This window comes from Spinacia oleracea, chromosome 2 (assembly GCF_020520425.1).
Source record: "Spinacia oleracea cultivar Varoflay chromosome 2, BTI_SOV_V1, whole genome shotgun sequence".
NCBI lineage: Eukaryota > Viridiplantae > Streptophyta > Magnoliopsida > Caryophyllales > Amaranthaceae > Spinacia > Spinacia oleracea.
This window is the reverse complement of record NC_079488.1, coordinates 112262556-112276897: the sequence shown is the minus strand read 5'-3', so window position 1 is coordinate 112276897 and position 14342 is coordinate 112262556. Positions and strand designations below refer to the sequence as shown.

The 14342-nt window shown below is 36.9% G+C and overlaps 2 protein-coding genes across 2 annotated transcripts; one reads left to right on the top strand and one right to left on the bottom strand.

Moving 5' to 3' along the window:
* Positions 1-1993: 1993 nt before the first annotated feature.
* On the bottom strand, positions 1994-5542 carry LOC110801980 (GEM-like protein 1). The gene is made up of 4 exons (XM_022007429.2): positions 5126-5542; positions 4927-5028; positions 3182-3453; positions 1994-2460 (listed from the first exon to the last, which is right to left on the bottom strand). The coding sequence occupies exons 1-4, from the start codon at positions 5376-5378 to the stop codon at positions 2281-2283; spliced, it is 807 nt and encodes a 268-aa protein (XP_021863121.1). The 5' UTR covers positions 5379-5542; the 3' UTR covers positions 1994-2280.
* Positions 5543-9935: 4393 nt separating this feature from the next.
* Positions 9936-13920, top strand: LOC110802062 (transport inhibitor response 1-like protein). Its single transcript, XM_022007516.2, has 3 exons — positions 9936-10908; positions 11468-11966; positions 12469-13920. Exons 1-3 carry the CDS (start codon positions 10322-10324, stop codon positions 13231-13233), a joined length of 1851 nt encoding a protein of 616 aa, XP_021863208.1. The 5' UTR covers positions 9936-10321; the 3' UTR covers positions 13234-13920.
* Positions 13921-14342: the final 422 nt, after the last annotated feature.

Here is a 14342-nt window from a genome sequence, read left to right as displayed (position 1 = left end):
TATTCACCTGATTTTCACTTATTTTTCCTGAACTTATTATAACTTATTTTAGTTATAGATTGTATTTGTTTAACCCTTTTTTTTAACTGAACTTATTTTTCCTGAAATAAGTGGAAATGAGGTGAATAGAACATAGCCTTATTTAACAAAACAATCCGATGAGGAAGCAGTAACCACCTTGAGTGTGACTAATTCTGGCACGTACACGAAAAAGGAACAAAAGGTCTTGCGCGCACAAGGTGTACAATAAATTTATTGTACACCAAGATAACTTTTACCACTTTTTTCGTAACTTTAACCTAGTTTTGATTAACTTTTATATTAGTAAAAAAAAAAGTTGATAGAAATGATTAAATGATTAATTTTATACATTATTAGTGATTTTGAAGAAATAAGTTTTAATAAAATGAAACAATTAATCACTTAAAAATAGATAACTTTTACATATATAAGCTTAACTTTAAGCATTTTGAGTTAACTTTTACTTCGGTGTACAATATTTATTGTACACCCATTGTAAATAAGAATTTGTGAAAAAGGAACAGGTTCTGTAATAAAGAACCAGTCCAACTATAAACTCGGTTTTGATCTGAAAAAACATAAACTGGTTCTTCGTTCTTCAACAATACAGAACATGCAATACATCAGCAGATTTTACATGAACAAATTCAACATCATCAAAATTACAATAGATTTCACAAACATAATCATTTTCTTTCTTTGTTTTTCTTTTTCTTCATACTCCTGAGAATTATTAACAGAAATCATCAACCACTTTAACTAATTACAAGTTCATCCTTTAGTTTGTAATTACTAGTCTATAAACACCAAATCAAATCACAAACAATCCAATAGAAACCCCGAAAATAAACACCATTACATAGAATAATACCAATTTATCCTTAGGAATCCATGATCCAGAGTTACTATTGTCAATGCCAATAATCCCACCAAAAGCTTCCGTAACATGAGAAGCCATGTCGCGGTGTTTGACCTGCAAAGCCGCCTTGGCAAAAGCCCGATCAATCTTGGAAACCGTGTCAAGTGCAACCGGCGTCGAAGGAGGTGTCCGTGGTGGCGTTACGGGAACCGAGAAGAAAGGGTCAGGTACTGGTGCAAGATCTTCTGGTGTGAGTCTTGGATAAGCAGCATAATCAGAAGTGTAAGAAAATAATGGTGTTGAGTTGAGATCATTAGGGTTAGGGTTACTATTATTAGTAACTAGCTTGATTGATTTCAGCTGCACATTATTGATACTCATTCTCTTGATTTTAGCTGATAAAGACAGAGGTTTTGCTGTGAAGAACTGAAAGATGGTTTGATTAGCTGATAAATAACAAGTATGAATTGAAATAGTCTATGATGATTGTAATAATTTAAGGGTTTTCCATCTCTTTCACAGAGAATTGATCAGATTCAATGAAACAGGATGGAAATTTATTAAGAAGTAGAAGTAAGTTTCAGATAATTTTCCTGGCTTTTTGTATGAACCAGTAGTCGAGACTCGAGAGGCTCGAGACTTGGTATGCTGCAAGCTGCAAACCTTGAGTTTAAACAATAAAGCTTTTACCACTAAGCTATTACCCGTTTCATGTTATCATTGCAAAAAAAAAAAACACTTACATAAGTAAATGTGAATGTTATTAACGTAGTAACCCAGGGCATCGACCGTACCTAAAAACTACTAGCTAGTTCCTGAAAATGGCTACTGAAGTTACTACACGGTACCGGTGTAAGACTCTCGAAACTCAGACATGGCACACGCATGGGTATGGACACTTGATAACTCATCTAGACTAGACCTGGTTATTGGACGGGTTGGGTCAGGGTCAGTGCAGGTCGGGTAATGAAAACATGTAAAGGGAAGCACAATCCCTATACCCGTTGGGCCACCCTGTCCAATAACCACGTCTAATCTAATCTAGACCAGTGTTCTGATCAGTTGGCAGATGCACAACATCTGATACCTCTGCTCAAATTTAAAGAAAACATGTAAAGGGAAGCACACACTTTAGTATTTTACTAACACAAATGATATTTATTACATGAATCACCAAGAGTATTTCTACACACATTGAGTACTATAAACAATCACTACACCCATCTTGAAAAAATAAAAACAGGGCATTCGAGGTTCTAAGAACCAATAAATAGGGAAATAACATCACCACAATATTGTACAAAATAGATATTTTTTTGGTCTTCAGAATATAATTTGGCAAAAGCGTTTATCTACAACAACAATGGTTTTCTGTGAACATTCATCTGTTTCAACATCAACTATGAGCTTTGTCCCTGTAATACACCTTGTAGATACTTCACGGCATTATCATAGTATACAAACCCCATGAACCAAAACTCGTGGTTGTCAACTGAAATTATCTGGATGTATTTCTCAGCCGAGTTTACTTTGCTAGTTGAGGGATTAACTGCTTTCAACTGATCCAACTGAATAACCACCTAGTGCAAGTAGTATGACAAATTACAATTAACACAACCATAAAATAGAGAGACCATGACATAAAATGCAAGTTGAGGTAAACCAAGAACACCGGCAGCAGAATAGATACTGACTAAAAGAATGGTATGAAGTAGACAAATGTGAAAGAATTTTGTTGGAAGTTTTCCTAACAAATTAAATGGGTTTGGTAAATTCTAATAACAGTTATCATTAACATTTGTGTTTATTACACAACAACATAGGACATTCCGTAGACCTTAACGCCCCATACTATAGCACTTTCTTACAGAAAATACCTATGATTAGTGCAGCCTACCCGTGAAATTGTAAAACAAAGAATCTGTTAGCGTTGTGTTGCCATTACAAAAAGTTCGTTTCCATACAACCTTATTACTCCACTGTAAATAATGCCGTTCATAATAACAATTACATCGAGTTTTAAAGGGCAGCTATACTGACTATGGTCATGGATGAAAATACAGAAACTATAAACTCAATCATCTCTTGCAAAAACTAAAAGTAAGATCAATCAAAACACAATTTAAAGGAGCAGCATACCGTTCCCACAAAAAACCCCTGCCATATTATTAAGTTCTTTGACATGGATTTTTCACTCAAAAGACCAAAACCTTAATCTAAACACTAAAAAAACAAGAAGGGGTGGTCAATGAGTGAATAGGAGGCTGATAACAATGCAAGCTACAAGGAAAAGACACAAACCTTGTAATAGCTCCATTCAGTCTTGTCACCGTTTGTGTATGAAAGAGGACTGTCACTACAGAATGCAAGCTTTGCTGTTGACAGGTATAAAGTTCCCATGACTGGACCTGCTGATGTTGAGAGGTAGCAAGCAAACCACTTCTTAAGTTGCTCTTCTGGAAGAACCTCAAAGGTTTGCTTGAATACTTTCTCATAACCACCTTCAGCGATAACTTTTGTTTGCTGAGCGATTCTTGCAACTGCAGCATCAGCAACATTGGGGCTTGTTTTCACTGATTCAGAGACATGCCAATAAAGTTAGTAACACTTCTCCATAAGCACAAGCACGACAAAAGATATCCAGTTTACCTAGAATCCATATTGTAATGTGCATAATATTGTTTATCGCTTTCATCACCTCTATAAATTGTTCACATAACTGGTTTTAATCACGCCTAATAAGATAATTATGGGCAATTGGATCTTGCTAGGTACCTTGAATTAATCTAAATAATCTTTTGACGTTGTTTAGTTAATTATTTGTGCATTACACAAATTGAGGTGACCAAGTGACAGGCTTGGGTGCTTGACCATTATCTATAAATTGTGTTTTATCGGCCTAAGTGGTAATGTTGAAGTGTTCAGTACAAGTACTGTCCACACAACCACACCCATATTAAAACCTTAAAGTCTTGGATGTGAGTACTCATGGGAAATAGAAGAGCCCGAATAACATGGGCTAAATCCAAATAAAGTCAAATTCACAGGGAAGAACATCACAAGTTTGCAACTCGGTCAAAACGGAATGATGAGAAAGCATAGTAGGCCATTTACAATGCAGCGAAGCCTCATTAACACCCAAAAGGCGATAGATTTCTCTCAGGAATACTTAAAAGAGGGTCCAACCTTAGAGGTCATCTGGTAATCATAACCTTAATGATAACCTTAGAAGTCAACTGGTAATTATATACAGTAGCTTTTTCTCATTTCTTCAACGCTTTCTGGGATTGCAAAGCCCTTTTGTTGCACTCCCAATATGAAGAAAGGGTTTCTTTAAAGCACACACAATTACACTAGTAAAGTGCTATCCATTTATGTTAGCTTCTAAATCACACTTTCTTCTCCTTCTCCCCTCATACTTTTTTTTGCAGTTAATCACCATCATTTAAGTAGGCAATATGTATTATGTTCCTAGCTCAAAAAACGAAAAGCACTAGTGACGGGCATTCTACAGAATTTAAGAAACAATAAAAATAAAACCAAATAATATATTCGGGTTATATGCAATTAGTAAGAAGGACTTTGTCAGTTTGTCTTATACATTGTCCTTGTCATAAAAAACTCAAAACCCAACTGCAATATGCAGCTCGAGTTTTTAGCATGATTGTCCTCTTTTTGATGTGGGATATTTACAATTTGAATTACGCAATTAATTCACTACTAAACCTTATGCTCATTGTTTATTCACTAGTTTCATCAAATCGCATAAAAGTCAAATTAAAAATGTACATAAGGAGTATGAAGAATGCTCAAATTATTGGTATGATCCAAAGTAACCAAATAGCTCAGTTTGTATGAGTAATTCAGTGTAATTTGAACTACGGATCACTAAAGAATAATTTCCAGAGTCCCAGCCAATTAAAACTACAAAGATCATATACCGATGAAGCGATTTTGATATCATCTAATCGAAAATGCAGAGCAACCAAAGGATCATAAAAATCAACAAAACAAAAAAAGAAAAGGGAGAGAGAAAAAGGAATTACAATGTTGCCACATATTGCCAGCAAGATCCTGCGCCTTACTAGAAGCTTCAGAAGCCTTCTTTCCCCATTTCTCCAGCACATCCTTCATCGAATCAATCGTTTCTGTCCACCAAAATCAAATTCAAATCAAATTAAACCCTAATTTGCAGAAACTGAAAACCCTAATTCAAATCGAAAAATTATACGGAATTGTTCATACTTTTGGGAGCAGGAGCGGCTGACACGTAAGGGTTGGACTCAGAAGGCATGTTGGTGGCGCTGGGAGGTGGAGGAGGAGCGAGAAGGGGGTCCGGCGGTGGAACGACGTCGTTTGGGTCTAGCTTTGGGTATGGTGCGTACTCCGCTGAGTGGAGTTCGGGTGATGGTTTGGAGGTTTGATCTGGGTTCGGAGTCGGGTTAACGGGTTTGGATTCGTCGGCGGTGGGGGTAGGGGTGGTAGGTTGGTGATCCATGGTGGTGGATTTGTGATGATTGAGGAGAGAGAAAGAGGTGTATGGAAAATGGAAGTGAAGTTTACAGAAGGATGGTAGATTGGTGGGAAAATCGACGAATGCTGTGATTGGTTTTACCGTTACAAATGTTTTAATGGAAACTGCTTACAAAGAAACGTTTCCTGTTTTTCTTTTCGGGCGTTCCTAAAATCGGAAATTTGTGCTAAGAGAATACTTCTAATGTCGTCTTTCCAAGACATATGTTCTTCCTAACGTAAAATGTTAATGCATGTAGTGATTATAACATCGCTATTTAAGGTGCATTTGGTAATGGAACATGGATAACTGAACTTATATGGTGTATACTGTAGTATGAACCTAGTAGATCTTGATTGGAATTTATTGGACTTGGTAAGACCTGATTGCAAGATAATGAACTTATAGGACCTGATTACGGAGTACAACTTATTAACTTGATTGTTGGTTAACCAATTTTATTCTTAAACCGCATGAAATTCATATTATTCTCAAATTGCATATATAAAGAAATTTATAAGTAAATTTGAAATGAATAAAAAAAATCAAATTATATGCAATACTCTGGGATATCGTTCGGGACACTAACTAGTTTTCTCTTAAACTTGTTCTTTTTACGGTAAATAGGACACAAACTTAAGTACATAATGTTTGAAATAGTATGAAGATGATAAACTAATGAAAGGTAATTTGAGGTGTAACTGTAATTTGTTTTTTGGTAATTTAAGTTCACTATTAAGATAGTTAAAGAAATCAAGAAATTCTTCTACTATCCCCATTTACACATTCTGACATTCATAACCGTTAATACAAGAAATAGATCAACAAGACGCCAAAAGCAATATCGCAACAACTAAAGATGGTATGGGCTGGATTGGGCTGGGCCTCATGTCGAGCTCACGGGTCATGGACGGAACGGACTCCGCTCACACCAAGCCCGTTTTTATTGGGTCGGGTCGTGCCAGATAGGGAAAAAAATAGAGGCCACTGGCATCGCATTGGGCTAGGTCGAACGGTCATGCTTAAGTCTAAGTTCACTAAATTTAGCGTATTTTTGTCATGTAGGGTCGTGCTTTCCCAAAAAAAAATACAACTCAGGTCTGACCCACGACTTCATACTTGTGCCTGTACCGGGCTAGATTTTTCTCGTGTCGGTCCGGCCCGCCAAAACTATCTTTACCAACAACCCTCGCCTCTTCTCCATAACCTCTTGCTTGCAAGAATCAGACTGGTGCCACTAAGAGCACATGCAACCTTGACATGTAGCTTGGGTCAAGTGATAATTGACAGGACAAAATGACTATAATGTTGACAGTGTACAAGGGTCAAAATTTAATTAACTTGACCTGGGTCGCATATGTGAGTATGTGACCCAAGGTCAAGTGCATTAAAATTGGAGGTGGGACCGACTTCAGCTCCACTTGCAGTTGCATCGGCTGTTTGCATGCAAATATTTAATGCAATTTGTACCGTTATTATATTACTGTATGCATGCAACAAATATTTCAAGTTGTTGGGCTCATGTGAACCTGCCACGCATGCAAGCATGTAATTAATTTTTTATTTAATTTTTTTCATTTTGCATGATAACAATCCAGTTATGTATCAATTTTACTTTATTATGCTATATATGTATGTTTAAGATTATACGTTACATTTTTTATTTATATGTAATGTTGATATAATTTCATATTTTTTGGTTTGTTAAAATTAATAATTGTGTTTGAAGGTGAATTTAAAATGGAGTATATGTAAAAGTAAAAAAGTAGGTAAGAGAAATTAATGACCTTGAGTCAAGATTGTAGAAGCAAAGTGAGAGATTTAAGTAAGTGGTATGTCAAGTTAGTGGAATATGAGGTAGAAGAAGGAGAAGGATAAGAGAGAAATTATTTTTCACTTGACCGAAGGTCAAGAATGCACATGGTCTAAGAGGTGTATGAAAATAAGTACAAAGTATGTCAAAACTAGTTCCCTACATATCCTTACATTTTAATTAAAAATAAACAATTGGCCGGGAGTAACATAATTCAATTTGAATTATGTTTGAACTATTTCATATAATGTAATCCATCTAAGAAGTAATTTTAGCACATCCAATAAAATGTATTGCACGACCTACACAGGGGATGAACTATTGAATTATAGGGGTTGACACTTGGCAGGAGTCATAACCTCCCCCATAATATGTTTTAAAAATTAAATATGCATTAAAAAATGCACATTAATACGAAGTACTACGTACGTATAACTCAAGTGGTTATACCTTAAACTTAGAAGTTGTTGGGGGTGTTAAGTTCGAATATTACCTCGAGACTTTTATACTTGGTTTTTTTGTTTTGCATTGTACTTTATGGCCTGAGTATAATTTATGGTTCCGTCCCCTGTCTCTACTCACGGGGAAAAGTATCAAAATCAATACTAGTATGCAAACCTCACCTAATTCTAGTTTTTGTTTTCTACGAAAGGTACAAAGTTTGGGAATAGCCTTTATCTTCTCCTCCCCAACAAGAGATAAGATTTAACTCCATCAACAATTTACGGGAAAGATAATAGGGGAAATTAGCCAATATGTATTGCTTTTGACATCTTGTACCATTTCTGTGATTATTGAAGGATAGTGAAAAGTAGTTTCACTGTAATTGTCTCATAGTGGCCTTGCCTATGAACTAGCTCAAATATGGCTAACTTCCTATATAAACCAAGACCCTACTTTAGATTATGTATGATTTCTTTGTCTAACCTTAGCTTATTAAGGCCACGTTATGAAAAATAAACTTAAGAATATTTGTTACTTGGAGAATATGGTTAATGTGCTACAAAAATGTTAAGAGGGGTTAGAGGGAGAAGGGATGCTCAGAGCATTACATTCAACATTACGCGAGTAATAAACAATTACATTGACTGATTTATTTCCCGCCTATATTCTTCTGTTTTAAATGTATCATTTATTTTGGTCGTTCCAGGGTGGAACTATTCTTTACTAAATTCGTTTTTGGTTTTTAAGTTCAATAAGTGTAAATGTAATAGGTGTAGTTCGTTAATCTTTTATGTGGTGGAGTTGAATTTAATATGTTGAAATAATGACAATTTACAAAACATATTTGTTTGTTCACTTCCTCCTCTGTCATTAATGGCAACGTAGTCATGTTGTTATCTTTCTCGTTCCCATTCCCGTCCACAATTACAGTTCTCCCACCCCCAAGGCCCCAATCCAACCCCTCCATATGTATTAGGGCTTTGTTTTCTTAACCTATTCTTAATAATGATTTGATTAGACCAGAAAAATCATACCAGACTAGAAAAAGCAAAAAAATCACTGAAAACAGTCAAATCGGACAGTACAAGAAATTAGCCAAATTCAGACCAAATCAGGTGAAAAGCACAAAGCATAAGAGTCCACCAACATTTCTCATTACCCACCAAGTAACCAGAGATTTGACTTAAGTTGGAATAAAGATTCTCATTTTCAAATATGTTTAATTTCCCACAAAACAAACACACCACTAGGATCTAGGGAGTTTAAAATCGGTTTGGATTGTTTCTATGTTAGAAAAATAGCTACAAAGTACTTTTTATTTCTAACCTGATTTGGTTCAAGAACCTTTAAAAATTAATTTTGGATCAAATTGATTTTTAGTTCAATTTTGGATCAAATTAGACACTTTAAATGATTAATTTTCTCTTCTATTGTGTAGGGAAAATTAGTATATTATGATTGAACACTTTCTCCATATCCCTCCAAAACAGGGTAGGGATACCTGCACTGGTTGTTTATCCCCAACAATTCCCTTTAAAAAAATTAGGTTATTTTCAATTCAAAGCATCATCGTCTTCCTGACAACTCTCCTTATCCCTCCCATGAAGATTTGAAAGGCAAAAAGGATTGGGCCAATATATCAAATCACTATGTTATGAGCATAAGAATATACCTTCGTCATAATACGTTTTAAAGCATCGACATTGAAATGTAGGGCCAATTTGTCCTATGCCTTATGATTAACCTACACCTATGGTCCAGGAACCCTCAACACAAAGTTTCAAACAACAAAACGAAAGTCCACACGCCGGTAGTCGACTGGAGAAACTACTTTATATTTTTTCTTACAAACTTGACCTAAGCACCGGGAACACCATCTAGTCAGGATATCGCCAGGTCATGATAGAGCGTTTTCACCTGAGATGGAGATACAACCCTTCTAAGAGAGGAGCAAACTCTATCTTTCGAGGGAGTTCCAAATCCTTAAAAACATCATTTGGGATAAATTATCTCACCTTTAACCCAAAACTAAACCAAAAATATTTGTCAACTCCCTCAACCACTTCAAATGAAAATGAAACCAAATAATTTTCCATACCCAAAAAACCATAAAAAGACAAAAAACAAAAAATAAAAAACAAAAAATAATTGCTATTATAAAAATACTCACCCCCCCCAAATAATGGAGAAGAGGAAGATGGAGGGAGCCCCCCACCCCCAACTCCCTTGTTCTTGTTCTTCTTCTCCTTTTTGCTGTTTTTTTTTTTTTAATTTTTTAATTTTATTTTTAGAGAGATAGAATCCCTATGTCACACCACCACCACCCACACCCCCCAAAATTAAAATTAAAATTAAATTAAAAAAAACAAATACCAAATAGTGTTGTTTTGTTGTGTTTTATTACCAAGTTGAAATGAAGCAGACCACCTTACCACCTGACTCCACTGTTTTTCTCTGCCTAATTTTCCCCCATTATTAATCCCCCCATCTTTCTCTCTCTCCCCATTACCCACTCACACTCATTCATTCCTTCCCCCAAATCCCACCAATCCTTCTCCTTCTTTCTCTCCTTCAACCCTAGCAAATCTCTTTCCTTATTTTTATTTTTTTCAGTTCAGTCTACCATTTCTCTCTCTCCCCCCGAGATCGATCCATCAATTCATCTCGGCGGATGAGAGAGATTAACAACAACAACAGACCCGACGACGAACCCACCACGATCGGGTCCGGGTCTGTTGTTGTTGTTCCCGGGCATGGCGGGGTGTCTTCTTCTACCTCTGGTTTATCATTTTACACCCCGCCATGTCCGGATCAGGTGTTGGAGAACGTCTTAGAGAACGTCCTCCACTTCCTCACCTGCCGCCGCGACAGGAACTCCGTCTCCCTCGTCTGCAAGTCATGGTACCGGGCCGAGGCCCTAACCCGATCCGACCTCTTCGTCGGGAACTGCTACGCGGTGGGACCCGCCCGTGCGACGGACCGGTTCAAACGGGTTAGATCCGCTGTCATCAAAGGAAAACCCCGGTTTGCTGATTTCGGGTTAACCCCTTTTAACTGGGGAGCTCACTCTACTCCATGGTTGTCTGGTTTTGGTCAAGCTTACCCTTGGCTTGAAAAGATTCATCTAAAACGTATGAGTGTTACTGATTCTGATCTTGAGCTAATTTCCAAGTCTTTTTCTTCATTAAAGGAGTTAACTCTTGTTTGTTGCGAAGCTTTTGGGACGAATGGTCTTGCTATTCTTGCTTCTAAGTGCAGGTTCGTCTTCCAATTTTATGTTTTAATTTTGCATTTTGCTAAATGTTAAGTGTTAAATGTTAAATCATCTGGGTAGTAGTGATTAGTTTTCTTTTCAAATGTCTGTCTATATTTGTGTTGTGATTTTGCGAAAAAGACCCAGATCTGAAAATGGAAAAAGAAGAAGTTAAAAAGTGGGTTTTTATTGGGTTTTTTTAAGTTGCTTTTTAAAGTTAATTAACGGATAATTTAGAAAAAATGCGCAATTAGTAGAGTAGAAAACATTGATGTTGATAGTTTTATTTGCTTAATTTTGGTTTGGTTGTATTTGTTCAGACAATTGATGTATTTGTTCAGACAATTGATGTATTTGTTCAGACAATTGAGAGTGTTGGATCTGTTTGAGGATGAAGTGAATGACGATGAAGTAGATTGGATATCTGGTTTTTATTGGGGATTTTAAGTTGCTTTTTAAAGTTAATTAACGGATAACTTAGAAAAAAAGCGCAATTAGTAGAGTAGAGAACATTGATGTTGATAGTTTTGTTTGCTTAATTTTGGTTTGGTTGTATTTGTTCAGACAATTGAGAGTATTGGATCTGTTTGAGGATGAAGTAAATGATGATGAAGTGGATTGGATATCTGGTTTTCCAGAATCTGGGACTTGTCTTGAATCATTAAGCTTCGAATGCATCGATTTCCCCATTAATTTCAATGCATTGGAGAAGCTTTTAACCCGATCCCCAAACTTGAAGAAGCTTAGAGTGAATCGATCAGTTTCCATTGATCAATTGTATCGATTGTTGGTTCGAGCTCCTCAGTTAACCCATTTAGGAACTGGGTCATTTAGCCCACCCGAGATTTGGGATCCATCGCAAAACTTGGATTATCGAGCTGCTTTTGCTGCTTGTAAATCCCTCGTTTGTTTATCTGGGTTTAGAGAAATCACGCCGTTGTTCTTGTCAGTGATACACCCCGTTTGTGCTAACCTCACTTCGTTGAACTTTAGCTATGCGAATATTAATGCTGAGGAGTTGAAATCAGTGATTTGCCATTGCCACAATCTTCAGATTTTTTGGGTAGGTTTCAGTTTCCTTATTTCAATCTTGTTTGCCATATTTTAGGCCCCGTTCATTATCGTTTTTTTTGTTGAAAACTATAAATGTAGGGCTCGTTCGTTATCACTGTCAGTTTTTAATTTCTGTTTCTTTGGTTTTGCAAGTCATATGATTTATATTGAATCATGAACTCAAAAAATACTAGGGATATCTATTGTAAGCAGGTAGATTTTGAAAACTGGAAACAAAAAATGGAAACTATTTTTCCTAGTTTTTATATTTTGTTTTTTAGTTTTATAAAAAACAGAAAACTGAAACAAAAAACGATATCAAACTGGCCCAGGTTTTCAGCTTTTTGTTATGAGTTTTCAAAATCAACATGATTACTATAAGTATCACTTATTTTTAGTTCATGATTCAATCTAAATCATGCGACTTTCAAACCCAAAAACCGAAAACTTACAGTGATAACGACAACTTATGGTTGAACATTTGTTTATTAAATCGATTTCGCTCCTCATAGGTACTAGATACAGTTGGGGATGAAGGGCTTCAAGCTGTTGCCTCAACTTGCAAAGATTTGAAAGAGCTTCGTGTTTTCCCAATCGATGCTCGGGAAGACAGCGAAGGGTTTGTTTCTGAAGTGGGTTTGCTTGCTATTTCTGAAGGGTGTAGGAAACTAGAATCTATACTATACTTCTGCCAAAGAATGACTAATGCCGCTGTTATTGCAATGTCGAAAAACTGTCAAGATCTCGTGGTTTTCCGGCTTTGTATAATGGGTCGACACCGACCCGACCACATCACTAACGAGCCAATGGATGAAGGGTTTGGAGCCATTGTCATGAATTGCAAGAAACTCACCCGTCTTGCAGTTTCCGGGCTGTTAACCGATAAGGCATTCGCGTACATTGGGGAATATGGGAAACTGGTTCGAACCCTTTCAGTTGCTTTTGCTGGGGATACAGACATGGCACTGAAATCTGTTCTTGAGGGTTGCCCCAAATTGCTGAAACTCGAGGTTCGGGATAGCCCGTTTGGTGATTCGGTTTTACGGGCTGCTTTACCCCACTTATACAACATGAGATTCCTTTGGATTTCCGCTTGTAGGTTGACTCTTCCTGCTTGTAGGCAGATTGCTAGAGAAATGCCTCAATCGGTAGTCGAGGTGTTTTCTAACCGTATGGAAGCAGTTGATGACAAGGAAGAGTTCGTTGATACGTGTTATATCTACCGGTCCTTAGACGGGCCAAGAACCGATGCACCAGAATACGTGAGGATTTTGTAGGCTGGATATCGAAATAGAGGTGATCAAAATCCGGCTCAGGCTGGGCCGGGCTTTACACACAAAAACTCATACATTTGGGTTGTAAAGGGGATAATCATCACAAAAGGAGGGCGATTTGTACCCCTCGGTGCATAAGAGAATGGTTCAGTCGCGAAAATAAGATTCATGGAGGTATTGGTACATTACTACATTCGCGGTTATTATTATCCTCCCTTTTTTTTAATTTTTACTTTCATTTATCACATTTTTTCCCATGTTTTTATAACTCTTTGTGCATTATTGCATTCATTTTCTTTGTACTTCTATAAGACAAGGCTGCTAGGGATGGAGATTGGAAATGGGGGAAAGGTTAATCGAGCTTATGACCGTTTTATCATTCTTTTATATGATATGAAATCATAAGATCTGGATTGTTGATCATTATACGCGGATTATGCTCATGAAAATAGGGTTTGGAAGAATTGGAGGTTTTGATTATTAGTTCGAATGTAGCCTAGTTGAAGATGATAGTATTAGCTATTTCTCGGTCTATTTCGTTCTTTCGTTTTCTTTTCTCAGATTCCATGAAGAAAACACTGTTTGTTTATCAGAGTTCAGAATTCAGATGTGTTGATTGTAGCCTAGTAGTACTTGAGTTATAGTAAGATTTATTACAATTATATGTTAAATTTAGTTATTATTTATTTATGTTGAGATGGGTATTAAATTATTAATAAATGTTAGTTGTATTGATGAAGATGGACCATATTTTTCTTTAAATTATAGTGGGGAGCCTCAGACTCAGAGCCTGGGTGTCTGCCTTTTTCATCAGATGTTGAATGATCAATTTTGATTGCAGAGCCCCCCCCATCAAACGTTGCTCACAAAGTATTGTGCAAGTACACGCCGTTGGCCCCCCCCTCTTCATTACTCATATTTAAAATGGTTGTGGGCCAGGCTGGGCTTTGGGCTGAGCCCATGGGTTGTGTCTGAACGGGCTCAGCCCCGTGCTAAGCCTGCTTGTATCGAGCCGGGCTGTGCCGGGCCGGTCATTTCAAAAATGGGCCATGTCCATGGGCTGTCAGGCGGGGCTGGGCAACCGTCATGCCTAAGCATAAATTGCTAAATTT

Excerpts from the sequence above, each read along its gene's own strand:
- LOC110801980 (XM_022007429.2), bottom strand. The coding sequence starts at position 5,378 with ATGGATCACCAACCTACCACCCCTACCCCCACCGCCGACGAATCCAAA. Across the intron at positions 5,029-5,125 it reads AGCCGCTCCTGCTCCCAAAA|AAACGATTGATTCGATGAAG; the intron begins GTATGAACAATT and ends TTTGGTGGACAG. Across the intron at positions 3,454-4,926 it reads TGGCAATATGTGGCAACATT|TGAAAACAAGCCCCAATGTT; the intron begins GTAATTCCTTTT and ends TCTCTGAATCAG.
- LOC110802062 (XM_022007516.2), top strand. The coding sequence starts at position 10,322 with ATGAGAGAGATTAACAACAACAACAGACCCGACGACGAACCCACCACG. Across the intron at positions 10,909-11,467 it reads ATTCTTGCTTCTAAGTGCAG|ACAATTGAGAGTATTGGATC; the intron begins GTTCGTCTTCCA and ends GTATTTGTTCAG. Across the intron at positions 11,967-12,468 it reads ACAATCTTCAGATTTTTTGG|GTACTAGATACAGTTGGGGA; the intron begins GTAGGTTTCAGT and ends CGCTCCTCATAG.